Below are 21,941 nucleotides of genomic sequence, written 5' to 3' on the forward strand. Positions count from 1 at the left end.
CGCTCCCAAGCCGTTCTTGCTCAAGGCAACTCCGGATAGAATGCTCGCCCTAGGTAACTACGAAATACTTGTTCTCTGCTCCAGCTGGATCTCCTGGCATACTAAGCGAATTGGCTTCATTGTTTAAGTCTACAGCTTCGAAGTTGACATCCTTTATGACAATTACACAGAGTATGAAGCTCAGAATCCTGCCGGCTTAAAATCGAGGCCAAAGCGAGTGCCTTGAAATAGGGGTCCAGATGGGAGAGATCTCTGACGAAGTTACTGAAAGGTCCTCATACTTCGAGATCATATACACCTATATTCTGATGAGATTATTTCCCCATTAATCTTGTAATCTAGGGAAACAATAATCAAGATTGTTCTTGTATGAATATTACATTAAAAGCAGGAATAAGTCCTCAACAGGTTCATTTAGAAGTCTTGCCAATATCGAGTGACAGCAGCAACTGCCAGCTACATGTGTCAAGTTACGCATTTCCCTCATCGTCGACAGCTTGAGTCTTTTATAGCAGATCCTTAGATACTGACTTTAGCCACGACAGTCCCCCAGGCATTGGATGGATAATACATAATTAACAAGGCCAAGGTGATCTCGCGGAGTGCAGAACAGCAACATATGTTAGGGCCTATGATCTAGAGAACCTATGCATTGCATGGCCTAAGGTACCCTCTTATACCTCGTTCGAAGGGTCCATAACCCAAAAGTAGAAAACACAATAATAGTAAAATGAAAGCCAAAGATATGTATCAAACACAATAAGGTGAAAGAGAAGTTTGTACGGCAAGCCTAATAGGCACCGATAGCCAGAGCACACCTGATTCAGATCATGCCCCACAAAGGCCGTGGCAGCTCTGTCTGGGCAACAGGGAGACCTCCGCCCGTTTTGATCTCTTTGATGCCAACATATGCCTCCCTTCTCGCGGGATTTCCAACGGTGACAGAGCGGGAGGTGAGACCATAGTAAGCTGCAATGGAATGAACGAGCCAGCGTCTAGACCAAGTTAGCAAGACCTCGATTCTCCATGGTACAGCCACATACCCAAAACTGGCTCCGTGATCGTCGGCCAACGAATCAAACACCAGCTTTTCTCTCTCAAGCTCCTCTTCTACAGTCTTGCGCTGCTCATCGCTCATCGTGCCATTCCTTCCCACAAACACGATCTCCTCATCCTCACTGTCAATTTCCGGTTCATCATTTCCATTCTCTAGACTCTGTTTCCTCTCCCACTCTCTCACAAAATTCCTCACCTCCTCCTCCAAATCCTGTAAGAGGGTCTTGGCCCCCTTACTCTTCTTCAGCTTCTGTCTCAAATCCTGGGGAATCCGCCCCTTCTGTCCCTGTATACCATTGCGCTTCTCCAATTCCCTCTTCTTTGCCGCGGCAGCTTCCTCCGCACGGTGACGAACGCCCTTTTCCCAGAGCGGAGCAAGGTAATACGGGACCGTGTGCACGGGGTAGGTCGGATGCACCGCCCAATCACTGGGAAGTGGAGGCTGTACGTTCGGGACATGAAGAAGACGATCTGCGAGCCACTTATCAGCATCATGCCCGCTCGCTTTGCGAGTATCATGTTCACGGCATTGGCGTGCAAGTTTTGCTAAGCCTATGTGCCGGGCGAGCGACTCAAGCGGCTGACTTGCATATGCCACTTACCATTTTCCCATCGTTGCCGGCGACGACTGCCTTCCTTGCCCTTCAAGAGCGCATCTCTGCGCTTCAGGCTGTCGCGTCGCAAGGGCTCCTTGCGCGGCTTGTAGGCGGGTCTGGAAGGTGTTCTGTCCGCATCATCGGAACCGTCCGGGCTATCGAGGGGAATTGACAGGGTGACTCCTGTGTCGCGCGCAGATGGGGAGACGCTGAGAGATTCCAAGGCAGACACGGCCCAGGTTTCAATGTCCACTGCAGCTGGGGTTGTAGGTGCCGCGGGCTGCTGCGATGGTGGGGGAACAGAAGAGTAGATTGCCATATTGGACAGTGATGACTGGGATGTCTTTGGAGGTTTTGGACGAGTACAGACAGGTCTCTCCCGGGAAGGAAATTTATGAGATGGGCTGCGATGAGGATGTAGAACAGAGATGAGGAGAGGAGAGGATAAGAGGTCCTGTAGCAAGCATGTTCGGCGTGTGCGCGATAAGGCGGGACCGAATGCGTACTCCGTATGTAATCATTCTTAAATTCCGATTTGGCCAATTAACGTCTAGACTCCGGGATCGTGTCTGGCTGATTGACCTTCGGAAACGACCCGGAAAGACCTCACGATTCCGTATGGTGTCAGTATTGCGGCCATTATTACCGTCGTTTTCCAATTGAGAATCCATATTTTAAGGGTATTCAAAGAGACCCCCTCGGGGGTATACCATTTTTCCCTTCGCTAGGTACATGTGTATCAGCACAGAACTTTTCTAGAATTTCAGCGTTGAAGGCTGCTCTATGTAGTTATCCATCTAACTTCAGTGATTGACAAACATATGGAACTCCCAAGTTATAATTATATTGTTACTTTCTCATACGCCGTCCCGGCTAGTGGCCATGCGGAGCTTCTGTGCTAAATACAGGGCGAAGCCAACTTCACAGCGGCCACTGAAACTCCTATATAGGATTTCATTGTCCTAAGGAAAACCGCCCGGGTGAAAACCCTTGGAGTTATAATTGTATATTAGCAGGTCGATTTCAATAGTTCATGGACCTAGAGAGGGCTGACTTGATTTTGCCACGTAGCCTGTCGTATACATTGGCAAAATCCCGCGCGGAGATATAACTAGGTAGATGGTTTCAACCCCAAGATAAATATGGTCCTTCGCCCGAGGATAATAAGGAAAGACTCGAGACACTGCCCCTCCCCTCCCCTTCACCCCCACCTGTAGGAATCTTCAGTTCCGAGAAATAAGGCTATCTCTTTCCTAAAACCCCTCTAAGATCACAGTTTTGCAAAGGCAAGCTCATAGACAAATGCCAAGGTCAAACGAGCATGCTGAAGCATGTGGTCAAAGGAAAGATACTTGATACTGTCATCAGATGTATGGATTTTCTGGTCAGAATCAGAGAACGCCGACTCGATCACAAAGGCAGACGGATATCCAGCCTTTGAGGCCGATGCATGGTCCGAACAGGCATATCCGCACTGCGTCTCCACGAACGGAATTTCGCAGTACTAGATAGGGGTCAGTAAGGCAAAATACGAATGAGACTCTTACTTACCTTGGTGACGACCTTCTTGATAAAGTCAGTCAACGATGGGTCCACAAAGTCGGTTATAACGCCAACCGATTCTTTCTTGCCCTTATCAAGTGTGCCTTGGACATAGCCGGTCATATCCTGCTGCAACATGGCCTTGACATCTCGACCACTCTTCTCGTATTCGGAGAAGATAGCCTGACTGCCCAGCAGCCCGCCTTCCTCTGCAGAGTACCAGTGGAACTCGATTGTGTTTTCTGCCTTGCCCTTAATAATGTCTTCGGAGGTAAGAAGAACACGCAGGGCCTCCAGAATCGTGACGGTTCCACTTCCATCGTCATCTGCACCAGGTGCAGAGAGAATGGGGGGAAGGAATAGGTTGATGCTATCCTGGTGTGCTCCAACAACAACTGTCGATTCACTCTTCCCCGGGATCGTGGCGATAATGCTATTCTGACCCCAGGGGTGCGTGAAATGTTTGGCATGCACCCCGTATTTATCCGCCCCGGCATCTCTGATGACCGTCTGAACGTTCTCGAGTAACCACTCGGATGATTGTCTACCGTAGTCTGACCTGTAGTATCGAGTGTGGAAGCTCGTAAAGGTCTCCAGATTTTCCTGCATATTCGTCTTTGACAGATTCTTTATCATCGGGAATAACTCCTTCTCAAGAGTTGGCTTCGCTGGGTAGCTGGGCTCCTTCTTCGATGTAGTAGCTGCGAATGCGCCGAGGTCACGCGCGTCTGTGATGTCCATAAAGTTTTGGCCATTCTACACCCGTTATTAGCCATGTGTTAAGCTCTCGACAACCACCACTTACTCGTCGCAACTCCCATTTCTCGTCTTCGGTCACCCATCGTGTCTTTCCGGGAGCAAGCTCGATAAGGAATCTCTCAGCGTCCGCGGTAGCGACATCCAGCACAACTTGATCCTTCTCATGGCGCTCGATAAAGCGGGCGTTTACGAGTGAAGCCGAGAGAGCCAGCACAGACAAGTTGGTGAGCTTCATGATGGATGCAGGAGGCGGGTCAATATGTAGATTGCAGAGTTGAGGTTGCAAGCCTGGGGTGCTCCTATGTACGCAGTACCTGCCCGGGGTAAGACGGGCCTCGGATGGGTCCGTTGTGGGGCGTGGCTGGGCCTGCACGTGGCTGGTGAAGATGACGTGAGTAAAGCCACGGTCTTTCAGAGATTTCGACGTCTAATTGAGGAGCATAACCTTGCAAGACTAGAATTAAGTTATAAGACAGATGCGACTCCTTAAAACTGGGTAAGGAGGTTATTCTGGGTTTACCTACCCACGGAGATAATCCCAAGGTTAAACCGGAAATCAGTAGTCAAAGGGAGACACAAAACCTTGGTAGGTAGCCCAAAACCTCCGGGAATTCCAAGTACTTGGCCTTGTATGCTCTCAGGAGTCAATCAGCATGATCCTCATGCATTCGAGTCTGCAGAAGACCGGGGTTAGACCATACGGATTGCTCGATTCCCTCGATTCTCTCTGGCCGTCGATCATCGATGGGAGGTCCGGGGAGGGGTAACAGAGGGTAACAGCTCAATCCTCTGTCGATACCCTGGACTTACAGGAAAGGCTGCACATTCCTGCATCGAGCATCAGTGGCGGTGGTGAAACCAATACCTTGTAGTCTCGTCCTGTATTCTGTAACTGGTGGTGTCCGGGTGAGGATGTGCCATTTCTTACCTATAGGTACTTTTACCTTACCTATCCCTCACCTACCTTAGGTAAGGTACCTTGCTCCATAACCTGCTCCGCATATCCTTATATAATGCCGTCAATATTATCGTATAATATGTGTCCAGGATTGGCTGTAGCTCTGGATTGGTTAATGCTTTTTGCCCTTCGAATTTCATCCTAGAGCTCATACGTCACCAAATCGGGATGGTCGTGTCCCCCTCTCTTGGATTTGCCTCCTCTCCTCCTCTCCTCCCTTCTCCTCTTCTCCCCTCCTCCCCTCTTCCTCTCTTCTCATCGGATCCCACTGACATCGAGCTTCCCAATTTCTGCCCTCTCCCATTTCTTGCGGAATCTCACATATCTCGGTACAGAGAACGTCGACCGACCTGACTTCTGGCTGACTAGTAGCTCTCCACCAGTCGTGGGTCTCGAATGACGTGAGCTACTCGTCCTCAGCCTGCCAAATAAAGCAAAGAACCCCTTGCACAGAACCAGCCTCTAGACTTCCATCCAAGCTACAAATTCAGACCCTTTCACACTTTCACATACTTCACAGATCTGCCAAAATGCCTGCTGGTATGTTCCCCCAGCTTCAGAACTTAAATGCTGGCCACCGATCATTTACTCAATTACTGACACTGTCGTCAACCTCAGTTCTAAACCCGTTCACGAAGCGGGAATCCTACCCCGCCCAAAGCGTGTTGACCTACAAGATCTTGACGATTATCTCCTGGCTAGTTATGGTCATTCCCACCATCTACTATACTTTCAATGCCCCGCACGATGATAATAAGCATTGGCGGGATACAATCTGGGGACATAATATCTCAACTCCCTTCGCTATGAATAGCGTAATCACATCCATTTACTGGTATGTCCTTGCGTCTCCTGAACTCGAAGCTTCACGCTAACAGCGGGCAGGATTGTCCTCTTCATCATGCAAATCGGCTACGTGTGGCATCTTTTCTCGGGTAACCTTGATTATGTGACCGCTGCTGCGGGAGTCGGAAGTCATTTCATTCTCAGCAACCTATTGCTATTTGCATTCGTAATGCTCTTCGTTCGCGGCCATTCCATATGGGGTGAGATCATCTTGATCATCAACTTCTTTAACCTCTCTTCTTTATACTTCCGCCACACCACCCTCCCAAGCTTCATCCATATCCCAGTAGTTTCTGGGCCACTCGCCTGGAATTTCGTTGCTTTATACTGGAACGGTGCGATTGCGGTCAATGCTACGGGGCTTGCAGCTCGAATCCTGGCGAATGTTGCTATTTGGGCTATATTAGCCTATGGGTTCTTCTTCTTGGTCACGTACAAGGTTAGTTGAATCAAATACAAGTCCAGCCACCACTTACACTTTATAGGACTATACAATGGGTTTCGCACTCAGTATCTTGACTGCTTCCATCGGCGTGAAACAGTTCTTCATCAAGATCATTGCATTCCAATGGATCTTTGCTTTCGTCATCATGGGCCTTCTATTCCTCGCAACCCTGGCCATTGCTGTGCCAGGACTTTTTGGAAAGGAGATCAGCTTCAGGAGAGAAGGCCAAGTCGTCCCTACCGACCAAGAGAGAGCTCCTCTTTTGGACGAGCACTAAGTGCACATCTTACCAAAGGTCACCGATTAGTTCAAAAATCTGAACACAGCAGTACTCCCGCAGAACATAAATGTGGCATGGAAGGCGTTTTCTGGGATAATGATTTTTGGGACAGCGGTTGGAGGTTGGAACTTGTTCTCCTTTGCTTCTCTTGATGCAACTTCGCTCTGTTGTTTTGAAGGATGGTTCATTTACTTCTTCGAATGTCCTCCGAAGTATGATGTGTCGATCTATTCCGGCTTGCTTCTTGATGGCTCACCTAGGTAGTAAATTATATGATGCTCATGAACAGAGAATAATGAATTGCGTGTGCCGTCCGAACCTTGGAAATGCAAGTTTGAATTCCATGGTGAAGTTGCAGTTTAGCGTACCCGAGATCCCTGTCAGTATGGTCCAAGCTCCATAAAATATCTCCCCTGTTCTGTACGGAGTAGAGTACTCGCCCGAACCACGAAATTGTACCAAAACCTACGAGCAGACCACTGAACAGCAATGCCGCGGCCGTTTCCTCTCCCCATTAGTATCGGTACTGATTTGTGCTCCGTGCACCGTATCTTCAAGATCATCAGGGATGGCGGTAAAAAGAGCGATTTGTTTTTGAAACGGCTACTGACGGATAAGGAGAGGGAAGAGTTCGGGAAGAGACGACATTACGAATCGATACAGTCGTGGCAGAACCTTCAAAATTGTCGGGTTGAATTGCATAAAAAAAGGGTAGCATTGGGGATCCCGAAGTCATTTGCGAAAGAAAGGAAGCTCATGGCGGAGGCCAAGGCAGGGAAGGTGGAGGAGAGCGGCACCGAAGTGAACACGACGATTAAGAGAAGCTTGTCTCAAGATGGCAACCCTGGTTCTGTAGAGTCAGTGGCTTATAAGGATATAATAGGGGAGGAGGAAAATGGCAACGGTGTGGGCGACATAACGACTGAGAAAGCAACGTCTGGCGAGAACAAGCCTGCTCCTGTAGAATCCTTGGTTTCTGAGGACAGCGCTCACACCGGGAAGGTGGTTGTCAAAGATGCTACCAATGATAATAGCTCTCTGGAAGATCGTATTGCAGAGATAGACAGTAAGGAAAGGCTACAATCGATAGAGGGAGAAATCAGTGGACAACAGATTTATATCGAACAAAGACTGAGCAAAGCTGCTGAATTTCTGGCAGGCAGGCTAGTTAACCCTCTCGATTTCTGACATCTTACGCTAACTATGACTGCATTATAGATTCGCAGCTAAAGAAGCAGCCACTAAGGCATACAGCTCTCTACGACGGCTCACATTCCAAGATATCTGGATCCGCGCCCCACAACCGCTGGACGGGAGGACGCAGGCACCAGAGGCTCTCATTTTACCTGAGAATGGAAATTGGGAAGATGCGCAGATTATACCGATGAGCATTAGCCATGACCAAGGTTTTGCAACTGCCGTCTGCCTGGCTTACAACGATAAAAGCAGTCCCTGACGCATTGTTCCCAGAAGATGAAGATGTTGTCAAATGCGGTACTCAGGTTAGAGGGGCATATTCAAAGCCACACCCATCTACTCAGGATGCCATAAGCCCCCCAATATAGCTAAGGATTTTAAAGGGCTCGATCCGTTCAGCCAGAGGTGGGTGATCCAAGGACTCCAAGGTACCTGAAATGCATATCCAGAGGTGAAAGATTCTGTCACCACATTCAATTTAGCTGAACCAAGGTCTGATCTGGATGTGTTAGAATAAAATTTGGTGTGAACGGCTTCCAACCTCAGAGCTCTGCTCCCTTTTACAAGGTTTGTCTGGAGAACCTGGCACTTTGTCTACATGTACTATATAGTAAACAGACGAATAGATCTACTTTACACTACTGATTTTTAGGAAAGTTACTTTAGAAGTTGTTGGTTGGGAGAAGTGACGGCTAGGTGAATGCTCGGAGGTCATGAATAAGTAGTACGAATTCAGGAGTTGGGAGGGACCTAGAGTTCGAAAGGGAGCATGTGTAAGATACCTAGGTAGACAGAGAGCGAGTTATAACCCAATCAAAACCATTCCAAATGAGCCTACGTGTTCCGCGCAAATTTCCCTCCTGATAATTCGCAGGAGATATCAATATACCGGAAATCACCACCCACGATTGTTTATGCTTTGCCAATTGTGTCTGGAATTTTTAAGGGGGGGTTAGTGACGAAAGGAAGCATGAAATGAAAAGTTATGCATTTATGCCAATATAAGCATGATTTCGTCAAAGGGTTCCAAACAGCCCACTAAGGCGCACACACAATCGGGTGCTTGGCGCAATGGTAGCGCGCGGTCCTCCTACTGCAGAGATGCTGTAAGACTGAGGTTGAGGGTTCGAGTCCCTTGGTGCTCGTGCAATTATTCCTTTTTTTTTTGTCCTTTATATATTTTTGTTTTATTTTATTCTTTTTTTTTTGCCAAATGTTTTGACGCTCTTCATATTCGGGACGAGAATTATGTAGAATAAGGCGGGCTCTGACGTGCTCTCTCCTTTGTTCTGATAAGATTGCCGAGGAGTAAACAAGCCCGGGTCGGAATCAGGGGAGCTGAACGGGAGGCTGGGAAGGCATAGTACGGAATCCGAGTAAGGGTTTTGCAGCTGAGGAAACTCGGGTAGAGTAGGATTCAAGTCCGTTGTATCCGGAAAACGGAGTTTGGAATTGATGATGATGTATGAAGAAATAGAAATAGTCATGAAGTTGCATAGATTAGCACGAAATTTTGGAAACATGAATTGTTGTTAAACCTATTAGAGGAAGGACTCTTAGTGGATGAAAGCTGTAGATCTACGTAGAAATCAATTCTCTTCATATGTCAACAATGTCAAAAACCAGGTACAGAAATGAAAGGTATTGTCTGTAGCATATAGTTACAGTCTGCTAAACTTACGGTCAAGTAGTAACTACCTACCTTGGTAGGTAAGGTATAGAATGCAGTTAGTAAGAAAGTGATTTACTTGGCGGTAGCTTAGGAACCAGGGATCAAAACAAAACTATTTATCTTGTGCTGCTATAGATTCTAAAGCTGGTACCAAAGCCGTCCATACCTTACCTTAGATGATGACGGCTTCTTAACGGGACCGATGCGACTAGACATGACAGGGGGGTTGCGATCTGCAACAAAACAGGTACAATCTGCAGATTTCCATCCGGAATTTCGGATACATCTAAGATTCTTGCTTGTAGGGCTAGCACTCATCATCCAAGTAGTCCTTCGGGAAAGGCCCGGGCCTACCAACCATGGTCGTGGATGAGCCTGGACCCACCTCGTGAGGTCCACGATACCCGGACATGACGGTCTGCTTCGACTAGAGGGGGTTGCGGTGTAAAACAGAAGAAGTGCGCCTTCAGTCCAATCCTCTTACCTTGCCTAGATCTAGGTATAGCGCAGTATGTACACCTCAGCAACAGGCCTCCCCACCAAGGTACTAGGACAAATGAGGATACAACCAAGGGGCATTTGCAGTTTCTAACACCCCTGAGTGGAACGTAGGAGACGAGAAAAGCCCAAGAAGAATAATAAGTATGGGCTGAAGGAGAAGGGATCTGTACGATGATGAGTTCTGATATGGCTAGAAACAGCAAGATGGTCTTCGAGCCAATGACAGAGAAAAGGCCTTAGAGCGTATGCTGTTCAGATAGACCATCTTCAACCCTTAGCTAAGGCTTCAAGAATGCATATCGAAATCTTTCACTATTGGAATAGATCAAAAGTTGAATGATAGACGTAGATAGGTACTTCAGCGGTACCTACATTACCTAAGGTACCTTAGGTTCTCAGCGCTACTACCGTTTCACCGTTTCATAGACCGACCACAAAACCAAACGGGTGGAAAGCTAGACAGGGAACGAATGATTGACAGGGGGGATGCGATGTGCAACAATACTCCTTCCATATAAGAGTTGCCCTTGCGTCACACGATGATATATAAAGCGAGGACTAGCTGCTTCTCATAGCCATGGATCGAGTCAAAATTAACTTTGTACTAAAAGTGACAGGGGATGACAGACGTGCAACAAAACATTAAAGAGTTGAAGTTGAAGTCTAGCTTGACTTTGTTGTACTTGTGAACTAGGATATAAACCATGCTGATTGGGTGCAAGGTGGCCAGCTGGACTGTGGAGGACGCAATGCACAGGGATTTTTAGAAGAAGCATTTAGAACATCAGGAAGAACGGCTAGGGTAAACGAGAGAGATAATGCCTTACATAACAAAAGGAGTCTTCAAGGGTGAAGTCAGAAACTACCTCTGTAGTAGAATCGTGAGGGCTCCAAATAGATGGCTGCCAGCTGAAGTTCGTAAAACCCACTATAGACCGAGGGATGAAGCATCGGATTGACGTTCCAAGAAGCCCAACAACAACTGCGTGTGTTTCTAAGAGGGTTCATACATTGATTATGGCTGTAGTCGTAAACTGCCAAGGGATATCTTATGCTTCTTGGTAGGAAGTTGACTGATCTTGAAAACTGCAATTAATCAGCACTGATGATCACGTGACGTCTTATCGCTGATAAGCAGGGTGAGAAATCGAAGCCGACCTCGGGGACCGACATTAATGGAGCTTATGCCATTGGCCAGCAGGTTTTGCAACCCTGAGAAGTCTGATCGTGACTCTATCAGGTCGATTGATATCTCTCTTTTATATTCGAGTCAATTTGAGAATCAATCATCTGAAGATGACGCCTCAAAGTCCTGGTGTGGTCCCTGCTACGTCTAAGATGGATCCTGATGGGGCCCCCAGACTTGTAACTGGGGCCCCAGATGTTTCAAAGCCACTGGCAGAACAAAAAGTATGGAACACCAAGCATCTGGGTTTGCGGTTGGCATCAGACTTCACATCTGGGTTTCTAGCTGCTGGAATGGTTGCTCCATTCATTACTATTATTGACAAGTTTCGTCGCTCTTCCTGTTTTAAAAATCTTAATACTGACTGTTATGCAGAGCAATTATGCAAAATGCTTCTGGCCAAAATACGCTCAAAAACTCTCTGAAGACCTCCATCACTTCCTTCCTCCTGAGGCCACATAATCTCCTCTTCTCGAAACCTTTTGGATTGATCTGTATGCTGTATGGCGGTACATATTTCACGGCCAACACACTCGACACCATTACCTCCACGGTTCAAAACAAACCCTCTTCACTCGTCACAAGCGGTACCACGAAATTTGCAGCCTCCTCGACAGCCAACATTGGTCTATGCCTGTTCAAGGACCAAGCTTTTGCTCGACTCTTCGGTCCTGGCGGGCCGCCCCGTCCGGTGCCCCTACCCTCCTACGTCCTATTCGCATTCCGTGACTGCCTCACGATCTTTGCCTCGTTCAACGTACCTCCAATCCTTGGCCCCGTCATCAGTCGCAACATGAGCACTGAGATCCAGAAGAGTCTCAGTGGGCAAACCATTGCTCAATTTCTGGCTCCTGCTTCGGTGCAGATCATCTCAACACCAATGCATTTGCTGGGCTTGGATTTGTATAACCGGGGTGGAAAGGAAATCACTTGGGGAGATAGGTGGGCAATTATCAAAAAGAATTGGTCCGTTAGCGCAGTGGCTAGGATATGTAGGATTGTGCCTGCGTTTGGCTGTGGAGGAGTGGTGAATGCGAAGGTTAGAAAAGGTTTGATGGGGAGACTGGAATGAGTCTTCAGTGAGACTTGTCTGTTATTTCCACTAAGTGGTTATAAGATAGCTATCTCTCCTGGCGGCTATATCTCTACATTTTCACTTTTGATAGACGACATTTGGATGGCGTTATGCGCGTAACGATATCATGGGCGAGGGAGTCCGGAGACAATTGTACAAGTACTAATGTATTATGACTGTACCATTTAACTTGTTGCAAAGCTTAGGCTTCGAGATTTGTTTCCATCCCGAATCATATCCTGCATTCATCAGGGGTCAAACTTGGAAGGCTAGATTTTTGCTTCTTAGTTTATGTTGTCTTAATCTCTATGCTCGTCGTGTGTCACCTTGTGGTCATCATACTTCCATCTTTCGTAAGTCAAGTGAATAAGAAGTGGTCGGATATTGTGGATGGATGTTTATGATATTTCAATGTCGTTCATATCCCAAATGTACTCGCGCCTCCATTCTAGAGCATGAATTAGAACCTCACCGTGAGATTGTGCGGACGCCAAAACTGACCGTATAGATCGGGATCATTGAGAGGGTTCTGGAGATGTTCTGGGTATTTCACGTTCCCAGTACCTTCAAGTAAGCCGGTAATAGAAGAAAAATTACTGTTCATAGGTAGACAAAACTTTGCAGTCTCATCTGACTCCAAAAAGCGCATCGTGTGAATCTCTTTCGTTATGTGCGCTATGCTAGCCCAGCGCAATGATCCATATATCTCATTGATTCATATGACATTATATGGTTGATCTGAGGAGGGGGACTGATCCGGGTCGATCCAGTTCTCCCAAAATTTGAGACCCTCATCACTTTCTTCTCTGCAAAGAGCCCCTCTATCCTCGGCCATCTCCAGTTCTTCCTCCGCAACACCAATACTCCAGCCAAAGTGTTCCGCAGTGTCATGAGCAGTTACGCCTCTACCAAATGTTTGCCAGTCCCACGCAAGCTCTTTATCAGGCGGGACCGAATGAAGGCTACTAAGCCAAGCCAACAACGCCTTGATAGTCTTCTCATCCGTCCGATCGCTACCCTGGACCACTAGCACACCACTTTTGAACTGCCTCAACCTTACTGGAAGCTTTAGCTTCTCCCATAACCTCGCCGCCTTCTCAAAATCCGAGGGACTGACGAGTTCAACTCCTCCGCGCGCACGGTTGAACATGGCCCAAAGATCGACAAGGCTAATGATTCCTCCCGCCTTTCGCAAGACCCCTCTGGCATCGTCCGTCAAAAATTCAGCCAGGTTCCTTGACAGTTCGGTAATATACAAGGATTCAGAGTTGCTTCCTCCGCCTAACATATCTTTTGTAGTAACGAGGCCCAGGGCGTTCGCGACTGCGCTAGATTCAGAACTTGTATTGCCGTTACTACTAGCGAATGATTCTGCAAGGGCAACAATCTCTTTGGCCGAAGCCATCAAAGCCTCAAGGTCTTCAAAGGCGTTCCCTATGATGATTTCATTGTTCTTCTGCACTTCAAGACGCCTTTGCTCAAGACCTGCGATCCCGACTGTCTTCATCCGTTCACCCGTGGGAGTTGAGGTACCCGACCAAGATATCCCGCTTTCTGTTCCGCTTGCTCGATTTGGTCTTGGAACTGGTGGTGCTCCCTGCAAGAGCCATTTCCGCTGTGTCATGCATCCCTTTAACCGTTCATAGAAAATCTTTTCACCTCCAGCTCGAAAAGATAACTTGATACTCTCGTTCTCAATGCCAGGGAGTTGTAGATGGCTCAGGGTTGGACCAGGGGATTCTGCCCGTAGAGTAGAGTTATCTAACCCGCTAGAGGGGTCTTGCGAAATCAAAGGAGCACCGCAAAGCTCACACGAGAGCAGAGAAGGATGATTTTCAAAAGTGCATCGAGGACACTGAAAGGAGGCTCTGGTATTGCTCTGCAATGCCCCATTTGAATTAGATATTGGGCTCTGCGAATGGGGACGAGTAGATGTATCTGACGGCGACAAAGGAAGATCAGTGCGACCTCGTATGGGTAAAGGGGCTCCCGAGAACTGCGAGGAAGAAGGCGGCGGTCTATTCGTAACACTTGAGATTGCCGCTTTAAGAACGAGGGCCAGCGGTGGCTTTATACCACAGGCTAAACATGGTGCCAACGGGGTGTGTGCGCTCGCAGTCGCCGGGTCAAAGTTAGAAGGTACAGGATTTGAGAAAGAACATATAGGACATATCCAGGTCGCAGTACTCGCAGGGGGAGGCTCAGTTGTAGGTACACGAAACGGACTGTCTGTACGGGACAACGGAGAAGAAGTGGCGCTTCTAGATGGGCTGCCGAGACTGGATACGGCGCGGCTTTGTACTGATGATCGTTTGGACGGCTTTGGGATGAGGGTTATTTTTGGAGAAGACTTTAGAAAGCCTGCCTGCCATAAAGTTAGGATGCATGATAAGATAAGAAGATGGAACAGACATACATAGAACTCAAAACGATCAATGTCCTTCAGATCAATTGCAGCAGAGTTCTTTCGTGGATCGGCATTGTCGACATAACAAATTCGGTGTGATGTCAAGTAGACTGAACCATTCTGGTGATCTGGGATTTTGGATTTCCTGGCACCTCTTTATGAGCTTCTCCTCTCTGAGTATGGTACCACCACCGCCTATAGGACACCAAAGCAACGTACCCCTCGTAGAGACCGACATTGTCCTGGACAAACAAGAGGACCTCATCTGGTAAATAGGACGGCCTCAACGCAGTAGTGAGGTCTATGCTTTTTAGAAACATCCGGCCGGGCCATGTACCGAGATGTTCCTCACAGTCGGTCTTAAAGACAATATGTTGATATGTTGATATCCATTTGCATCAGAGGATGGATCAAAAGACGAAGAGGACTGCAGTTTGCTGTGTCGTGCCGTATCTTGCCTTGATGCTCCGGCTCCCTGCAATCGTGCTTATCGCAGTTTCACCTAATGATCAGAAGTACGCTAGGCCGTGTTTATCTAAGAACGCTAAAACGCTAGAACTCTATCCACCCGAGTAATTACCTAAGCGAGCTTTTTTGTCTGTCTCGATTCACCGACTCAGCTTCGTCTGTCTTTGAACCACTTCATACTCCGTTCATAATATCTATTCCCGGCGAACATTCCGGTGATCATACTCTCGCGTCACTAACACTTCTCGACTCCGAAAGGGAGAAGCTCTGGATGTTCAACGCGATGGCTTCACCATGGGCGATCCCCCCTCCCCCGGGAACCCAGGGGCAATATGGCTACCAGCAAAGTGAGTTGGTCCGATCTATCGCGACATTCCCTCGAGCCGTTCCTTTTAACGCGACCCCAGGTGTCCCGGCCTACCACCCAGTTCAAGTACGCCAAACCTTTAATCAACAACCGCTTTCATATGCCCCGATGACTACACAGCAAGCACCGCAAGCACCGCAACCAGCCGCAGAAGCCCCTTCACAAAGGAAGAAAATAGAGTGGCCACAGCCTGTGCGGAATTATGTGCAACGATCATTTGACCCTAGCAACCTTATTGCTGATATTCCAAGACCCGAAATGGAGGCCAGGCTCAAGCAGACCATTTCTGCTGCCACTGATAGCAATTCACTTCACACTATCGACTGGGATAACCTACCACTTCCCCAAGTAATGATCCAACAAGAGAGGGCTCAAAACGCGCTGTTATGGCGACAGGAGTCAGTGGATCTACACTTAGCTGGAAGTGGCTCTGTCAACTCCGCTAGGGATATGACGTCGAGGAAGAGGAAATCCCAGGATGTGGGCCGTGATGAGGATTCCAGTTCAACCCCACCTTGGCGTACCACTAACAACCGCAACGGATTCGAAGATCGTGTTACCTTTCAGGCTACCAACGAACGTCTCGACAGGCGACAGCAACCATCATCCCCAGACGATAGTCCCCAAAGAAATATAAGTAAGTTCCAGAAGAACCTGGAGAAGCGACAGCGCCGATTTGATGGTGGCTATAAATCCTCATATCAAGCATCTGCATCACCAGAGCCTACGTCAGGCCCGGTTGTGGGGACGTGTCAAAATCTCGAAAAGAAGTATTTCCGCCTTACTTCAGCCCCTATTCCGTCACAAGTTCGTCCGGAGCCCATCTTGAGGCAGACCTTGGAGTTATTGAAGAAGAAGTGGAAGAAGGAAGGGAACTACTCTTACATATGCGATCAGTTCAAATCCATGCGACAGGATCTCACAGTGCAACGAATCAAGAACGAATTCACTGTTACTGTTTATGAAATCCATGCCCGGATCGCCCTCGAGAAGGGAGATCTTGGTGAGTATAACCAATGCCAAACCCAGCTTCGAGCTCTTTATGCTCAGAATCTTGGGGGAAACCCAGTGGAATTCAAGGCGTATCGTATCCTGTATTTCATTCACACTTGTAACCGCACAGCGTTGAACGACGTTATGGCGGATCTAACCCCAGCAGAAAAGGAAGAGAAAGCCATCAAGCATGCTCTTGATGTTCGTTCGTCTTTGGCTTTGGGCAACTACCACAGATTTTTCAGACTTTACCTCGACACACCTAACATGGGCGCCTATCTTATGGATATGTTCATCGTTCGAGAACGTTTGGCTGCTCTATCAAATATATGCAAAGCGTATGTCGTACCCTTGAATATATTAGAAAACTTTGCTAACCTTTTGTAGATATAAGCCCGATGTCAAATTAAGGTTTATCACCGAGGAACTAGGGTTCGAATCAGATGGCGATGCAGCACAGTTTATTTTTGATCACAACGGTCAGGATCTTCTCGTGGAGCAGAGCGACGAGCTTCGTCTTCTTACCGGCAAGGCGGGCTCAATCTTCGATTCCGCAAAGAAAGATGCCTTCAGCACGGTCGATATCAAAGGACAAATCTAACCAATTTCGTTGCAAGTCGCATTAGCCGTAGCTTGCGATTTTTGTGTAGCTTCGTTTTCGGATCTCCTTCCTCTAATTTTCTTACCTTCCAGTGGTCACTGTGCGCTTCACCTCTGCCTGGTCACTTCTGGTATCGCGGTTGCCTTCGAATCAATGATTGTTCCACTGGTCGTTGGTGACGAAGTTGGCGGAACTGACTGCGGTTCATCCATCATCTATCAACTCGCGCTATTGCTTGTTCCAGACCTTGGACGCAACTTGCGTGGAGCGACTGCTTTCCCCCTCTTTCCCCCCTTTCTCGATCTCGATACGACCCTGAGCTCTTAATTATGTCTTTTCTTTTTCGGCAGAACATTCAGCGAGATTTGTCATTGCGGGCGTTGGTGGTAGGCTGCATGCATGAGCGAGGGGTTCTTGTTTCGGACATGGCGGACATGGCGTGGGCGGTTGATTGCGTTGCATTGCACACATGTTTTCGTGATACATACCTCGCCGCTGAATCCTCAGCGGAAAGTGGTTTTAACGGCGAAGAATTTATCACAAATTCAAGATACTTGATATCTCTGATGCAACTGACGATGTGACATCGAACTAGCTGATCTGCTATTCGAGTAGTTACTTGAACAACCTCAACCCTTCCCAGAACTTCCCACCTTCCATGGGGCTCACGGGCGCCGTTCCCGTTTCACCCTCCCACAACCCCGCCCTATACATACCTAGGTATAGTTGCGCCCAATTTTAAGCAAAGGCCTATTTTGTGAGGCAACCCATGAGCAATGACGCGCTCGCATTAGATTGCACACTGCACGATCTTGCAGGCGCTCTGGCTGTAACGATCATGCGCATCATAGGACGGTCGATTTGACAGGACTTCCCAGTTACGCGATAGCTGTTCTACGTGGCCTTTGATCTAAGTGGTGATCACTGAATGCATTTTTGTGTGGTCGCTACTGGTATGCAGGGCATTTATGCTGGGTTTTGGAGTGATCTATTATTCCCTCCTTGTGCACCCAAGGATCAGTGAACTTTGCATTTCAGCCACGCATAATGGCTGCTGATGCCGGCTTGAACGATGGGATTAATTAAGCTTTTCGCGATCCTTGAGAGAGGGGTACAAAATGCAATACCGCGTTTTTCCGCCTTACATACTTACTGTACAGGTGGCTCTCACCGAGAGAGGGGGCCGTCGATAGACTCGATAACGGGCATCTTGGCACGAGCGCTGTAGGGTAGGGGCACTGCGCGTCTCAGCAGCACGTGAAGAACCCTGAGACTCGCGTTGCGGCGCAGTGGGATAGAGACGATCTGCTGGATTTGGTTGTCTTCGTTGCATTTCCAGCGCCCCGCTGCCGCCTTCGTAGGATCAGCTGCCTTCGTTGGGTCGAGGGGCATTGGGCATACGAAGTGTCCGAGAGGCGCTCTTGGGAGGGGAGGTCACCCACATGATGGGATTTGCCGCTGAGACCGCTCTTGGATGGGCCCACGAATCGTACTCCGGAAGCTGGATCGTGGTGCCATGGCCCATAAGGTAGCCTTCGTAGACGCGCCCCTCTTAGAGCAGAACCGTGCCGCTGGGAAGGATGCGCGGTTGATAGGGCACACCAGGGAGACTCGGGACCAGAGGCCACTGAGAAGTCTTCAGGACCTGCAGTCTGCGCGCTGCAAAGGTGCGCAGCAGTTAAACATCCATCCATCATAGAGCAGCTGATATGAATCAACAACTAATGTGCCAGGAGGGGCTAAAATACACTGTACTTACTCGCGGACATGACAGAGTTGGATAACACAACGGAACTGTCTGTTTGACCTGTTATATTCCGTACGGAGTCAGGCTCCACCACGTGTGGCAGTACGGAGTGACTGCAAGGCGAGCTTTGATGTTAGTTTGCTTGTGAGGCTGGGCAACGATGATTATCCCAGCTGTTTTCTTTTTTCCTTACTTTTTTTTTTCTTTTTGTCTGCTCGTAAAGCGTCATGAAGCGTCAAGAATTGAGGTGGGCTGCAGTTGAGTCGTGTATCTCGTTAGGCACCTTATATATACCTACCTTACCAATTACCTGAAGTGGTATATTCCATCATGTTTTATTGGAAGTACGGTAATAAGTCACGATTTACCAGAAACAATAAATATTACCTTAGGCATTATCCATCTCTACACACAACATTCCAGTTGCTTATCCCTTTCACGCGTTCCCCCACCATCCGGTGCATCCTGTCAGGACATCCTATCCGCAGTCTGTCCTGTTCGTGCTTCTCGTTCTCTCGTTCTTTCATTCGATCGATATTGAAACCTCCCGCTGTCCGGCTGCCATTTAATTTGTACCTCCCAGGTATCCGGAGTCTCACAGAGCCAGGGGTCGAGACCAGCGTTCATTGTCGCTCGGCGTTTGTTTCGAATGAACGGGGCGCTACTCTGTAGTGAGCCCTCCAATCCTTGCTGCGTCCCCCCTCCTCCTCAATAATCTCTCGTCCCAAGGAGGGATCCCTCGACCCCCATCGCATTTTATTCTGTTCTCCCGCAACCACCGCGCCCGCTACTCTTCGTGCACTTTGTCCAGGGAACCCCTTCCCCCTCAGTCTGAATCCTGCTGGATCATCGGCGCCGCTTCATCTCATCATCGTACTTGTCCCGCCGACGGCATCTTATCTATCGAGCGATCCAGCCATCTATCCATTGTTGCCGCCGCCCGATCTCCTTGCGAACAAACCATCCCACACCCGACCCAAACCCCCCCCTTTCTCCCGCCACTGCGACTTCCATCCGCGCGAACGTCAAAGGGCGGAGAGCTCAATCATTTTCGCATCTGCCCTTCTCTAGAGTTAATTGCGTGAGGCACGTATACATTATGAAGGTCAGTGCTTTCCCCTCCTCGAGCCTCGAGGCCCGCCAAGGAAGGCTTGTTGCTCACAAAGATATCCCCGCAGGCCCTTCGCAGGTCGATCAAGGGCGAAAAGGAATCCAAAGTCCAACACATCTCGATAACGCCGAAGTCAGCCGTCGCGATAATCCCGCCCAAAAAGGTGCGTACCCATTGTTTTGGCTCGTGCGGCAGTTGAATGGTTGCTGATGGCACCGTCGTCGGTCTAGGTTATTCGCGCACTGTACGATTATGAGGCTCAATCAAACCAAGAGCTGGGTTTTCAAAAGGGCGACTTCTTCCATGTGATCGGCCGGGAGAACGATACGGATTGGTACGAAGCATGTAACCCCGCGTTGGAGAATGTTCGGGGCTTGGTACCGGTTGCGTATTTCCAGATTCTGGGTAAGACTGAAAGAGACAGTGGGCAATCGGACAAGTCTCCCCAGCCGATCAGACAACCGGATCACGACTCAGGATATTCCGATACATCAGGATCAGGGACTCTGGTAGGAACAGACAATGGCCCGCGGACGTCGAAGTCAAGCAAGGGTACTGGCGCGATGGTTTACGGTGTTGTGATGTATGATTTCGCTGCGGAGCGGCCTGACGAACTCGAGGCAAGGGCTGGAGAGGCAATCATAGTCATTGCGCAATCGAACCCGGAATGGTTTGTGGCCAAGCCAATTGGAAGGTTGGGAGGACCAGGATTGATTCCAGTGTCCTTTATTGAGATTAGGGATATGACAACTGGCCAGGCCGTGCCAGATCCGCATGAGGCTGTCCAGAAAGCGGGTGTGCCAAAGGTAGAGGAGTGGAAGAAGATGGCAGCGGATTATAAGAATAGCAGTATTACGCTAGGGAAGTTCGAAGCGCCAACTTCTCAGCAGCAACAGCAGCTGGAGCAGGGCATGGATCGACTGAGTTTGCAGCAGGGTGGCCGCCAAAATCAGGCCAATGGTCAAGGCTATGTGAGTTCGGTGCTCCTGATTTAGGGGGATGTTGACTAATTGTTCAGCAGCAGCAAGGCAGACAATCTCAACAAGCCAGGTCTGTCCAGCAAATGCCGCAAAACCCGTATTTCCAGAAATCAGCATCACAACTCTATGCTCCTATCTCTGCTCGAATACCTCGATACTGTTTTGCAGAAGACAAATATTGGTTTGTCATTGAAGCAGTACTGGAAGATGGACGACATTGGGAGCTGTCTCGTTACTATGAGGACTTTTATGACTTCCAAATTGCGCTTCTAACAGAGTTTCCAGCAGAGGCCGGCAACACTGGCACTCAGAAGAGGACGCTGCCCTATATGCCAGGGCCTGTCAACTATGTCACAGATGCGATTACTGAAGGCAGACAACATAATCTCGACGCTTACGTTAAGAATCTCCTCACCCAGCCGCCTTACATATCCAGATGTACCCTGGTAAAGCAATTCTTCGCACCTCGGGAAGGAGACTACGAAATAGACCCAAATGCTGTTAACGAGGAGTATCGATTGTCAGGAGGGTCCCAGCAATCTTCAAATGGGTCTCCAACACACGCTGCATCGCGGCAATCATCACGTGGCAATCTGAATGGTGCTGCTAATTCTGGTCTCTCAGCTGCCCCTGCGCGTAATCCTGCCCATCAAAAGGGCCAACCTTCACTCTCCGCAAATGGAAATGGCGGAAGCAATGCCCCGTCGCGCCAGAACTCATCTCTTTCTCAACCATCGAGTAACTCTCTCTCCCTTGCCGGTCAGAACGGCCAACAACAACCCTCAGCCATGAAAGTCAAGATCTATTACGGTGATGATCTCATTGCTATCCGGGTGCCAACAGACATCAGATACCCACAACTTTATGAGAAGATCCGGGAGCGTCTGAAGATCCCTCAAGGGGAAGAGATGGCTTTATACTATAAGGATGAACCCAGTGGAGAACGGCCAAGCCTGATGAGCAACAATGATCTGGACTTCGCCCTCAGGAGGAACGAAAAACTCATCGTTTACGTCGAGTATAACTGAGTTCCAAGTCGGCTTTTTTGAAATGGCCCAGAGCTCATGGACTGCAGGCAGTAGATTCCGCCGGACGATGTCCATCTAAGATGAGCTGAACTGGGCGGGATACCCTACTCGCTCCTTTTATCTATT

General features: G+C 48.6%; 10 protein-coding genes across 10 annotated transcripts; 5 read left to right on the forward strand and 5 right to left on the reverse strand.

The window, feature by feature from the left end:
* Positions 1 to 361: 361 nt before the first annotated feature.
* Positions 362 to 2,117, reverse strand: M430DRAFT_66993 (hypothetical protein). Its single transcript, XM_024869261.1, has 3 exons — positions 1,659 to 2,117; positions 1,044 to 1,527; positions 362 to 995 (listed from the first exon to the last, which is right to left on the reverse strand). Exons 1-3 carry the CDS (start codon positions 1,969 to 1,971, stop codon positions 824 to 826), a joined length of 969 nt encoding a protein of 322 aa, XP_024720151.1. The 5' UTR covers positions 1,972 to 2,117; the 3' UTR covers positions 362 to 823.
* Positions 2,118 to 2,922: 805 nt separating this feature from the next.
* Positions 2,923 to 4,188, reverse strand: M430DRAFT_50998 (hypothetical protein; the record flags this gene model as incomplete). Its single annotated transcript, XM_024868182.1, has 3 exons — positions 2,923 to 3,156; positions 3,204 to 3,950; positions 4,000 to 4,188. 3 exons carry the CDS (start codon positions 4,186 to 4,188, stop codon positions 2,923 to 2,925), a joined length of 1,170 nt encoding a protein of 389 aa, XP_024720152.1.
* Positions 4,189 to 4,996: 808 nt separating this feature from the next.
* On the forward strand, positions 4,997 to 6,798 carry M430DRAFT_140881 (hypothetical protein). The gene is made up of 4 exons (XM_024862686.1): positions 4,997 to 5,451; positions 5,530 to 5,746; positions 5,797 to 6,196; positions 6,243 to 6,798. The coding sequence occupies exons 1-4, from the start codon at positions 5,442 to 5,444 to the stop codon at positions 6,477 to 6,479; spliced, it is 864 nt and encodes a 287-aa protein (XP_024720153.1). The 5' UTR covers positions 4,997 to 5,441; the 3' UTR covers positions 6,480 to 6,798.
* Positions 6,799 to 6,971: 173 nt separating this feature from the next.
* On the forward strand, positions 6,972 to 7,938 carry M430DRAFT_51000 (hypothetical protein; the record flags this gene model as incomplete). Its single annotated transcript, XM_024868183.1, has 2 exons — positions 6,972 to 7,645; positions 7,701 to 7,938. 2 exons carry the CDS (start codon positions 6,972 to 6,974, stop codon positions 7,936 to 7,938), a joined length of 912 nt encoding a protein of 303 aa, XP_024720154.1.
* A 3,252-nt stretch (positions 7,939 to 11,190) lies between these two features.
* M430DRAFT_102989 (hypothetical protein) lies at positions 11,191 to 12,110 on the forward strand (the record flags this gene model as incomplete). The annotated part of the gene is made up of 2 exons (XM_024860832.1): positions 11,191 to 11,363; positions 11,414 to 12,110. 2 exons carry the CDS (start codon positions 11,191 to 11,193, stop codon positions 12,108 to 12,110), a joined length of 870 nt encoding a protein of 289 aa, XP_024720155.1.
* A 401-nt stretch (positions 12,111 to 12,511) lies between these two features.
* Positions 12,512 to 12,762, reverse strand: M430DRAFT_19626 (hypothetical protein; the record flags this gene model as incomplete). Its single annotated transcript, XM_024864113.1, has 2 exons — positions 12,512 to 12,561; positions 12,615 to 12,762. 2 exons carry the CDS (start codon positions 12,760 to 12,762, stop codon positions 12,512 to 12,514), a joined length of 198 nt encoding a protein of 65 aa, XP_024720156.1.
* Positions 12,763 to 12,828: 66 nt separating this feature from the next.
* M430DRAFT_66998 (hypothetical protein) lies at positions 12,829 to 14,969 on the reverse strand (the record flags this gene model as incomplete). Its single annotated transcript, XM_024869262.1, has 3 exons — positions 14,740 to 14,969; positions 14,530 to 14,665; positions 12,829 to 14,478 (listed from the first exon to the last, which is right to left on the reverse strand). The coding sequence occupies exons 1-3, from the start codon at positions 14,838 to 14,840 to the stop codon at positions 12,829 to 12,831; spliced, it is 1,887 nt and encodes a 628-aa protein (XP_024720157.1). The 5' UTR covers positions 14,841 to 14,969.
* Positions 14,970 to 15,156: 187 nt separating this feature from the next.
* Positions 15,157 to 17,114, forward strand: M430DRAFT_246909 (hypothetical protein). Its single transcript, XM_024865115.1, has 3 exons — positions 15,157 to 15,335; positions 15,396 to 16,686; positions 16,736 to 17,114. Exons 1-3 carry the CDS (start codon positions 15,260 to 15,262, stop codon positions 16,947 to 16,949), a joined length of 1,581 nt encoding a protein of 526 aa, XP_024720158.1. The 5' UTR covers positions 15,157 to 15,259; the 3' UTR covers positions 16,950 to 17,114.
* A 1,031-nt stretch (positions 17,115 to 18,145) lies between these two features.
* Positions 18,146 to 18,690, reverse strand: M430DRAFT_246951 (hypothetical protein). Its single transcript, XM_024865117.1, has one exon. It carries the CDS (start codon positions 18,644 to 18,646, stop codon positions 18,197 to 18,199), a length of 450 nt encoding a protein of 149 aa, XP_024720159.1. The 5' UTR covers positions 18,647 to 18,690; the 3' UTR covers positions 18,146 to 18,196.
* A 1,105-nt stretch (positions 18,691 to 19,795) lies between these two features.
* M430DRAFT_19629 (hypothetical protein) lies at positions 19,796 to 21,815 on the forward strand (the record flags this gene model as incomplete). Its single annotated transcript, XM_024864114.1, has 4 exons — positions 19,796 to 19,801; positions 19,875 to 19,970; positions 20,038 to 20,778; positions 20,829 to 21,815. The coding sequence occupies 4 exons, from the start codon at positions 19,796 to 19,798 to the stop codon at positions 21,813 to 21,815; spliced, it is 1,830 nt and encodes a 609-aa protein (XP_024720160.1).
* Between the last annotated feature and the right edge of the window lie 126 nt (positions 21,816 to 21,941).

This window comes from Amorphotheca resinae (assembly GCF_003019875.1).
Source record: "Amorphotheca resinae ATCC 22711 unplaced genomic scaffold M430scaffold_7, whole genome shotgun sequence".
Classification (NCBI taxonomy): Eukaryota; Fungi; Ascomycota; class Leotiomycetes; order Helotiales; family Amorphothecaceae; genus Amorphotheca; species Amorphotheca resinae.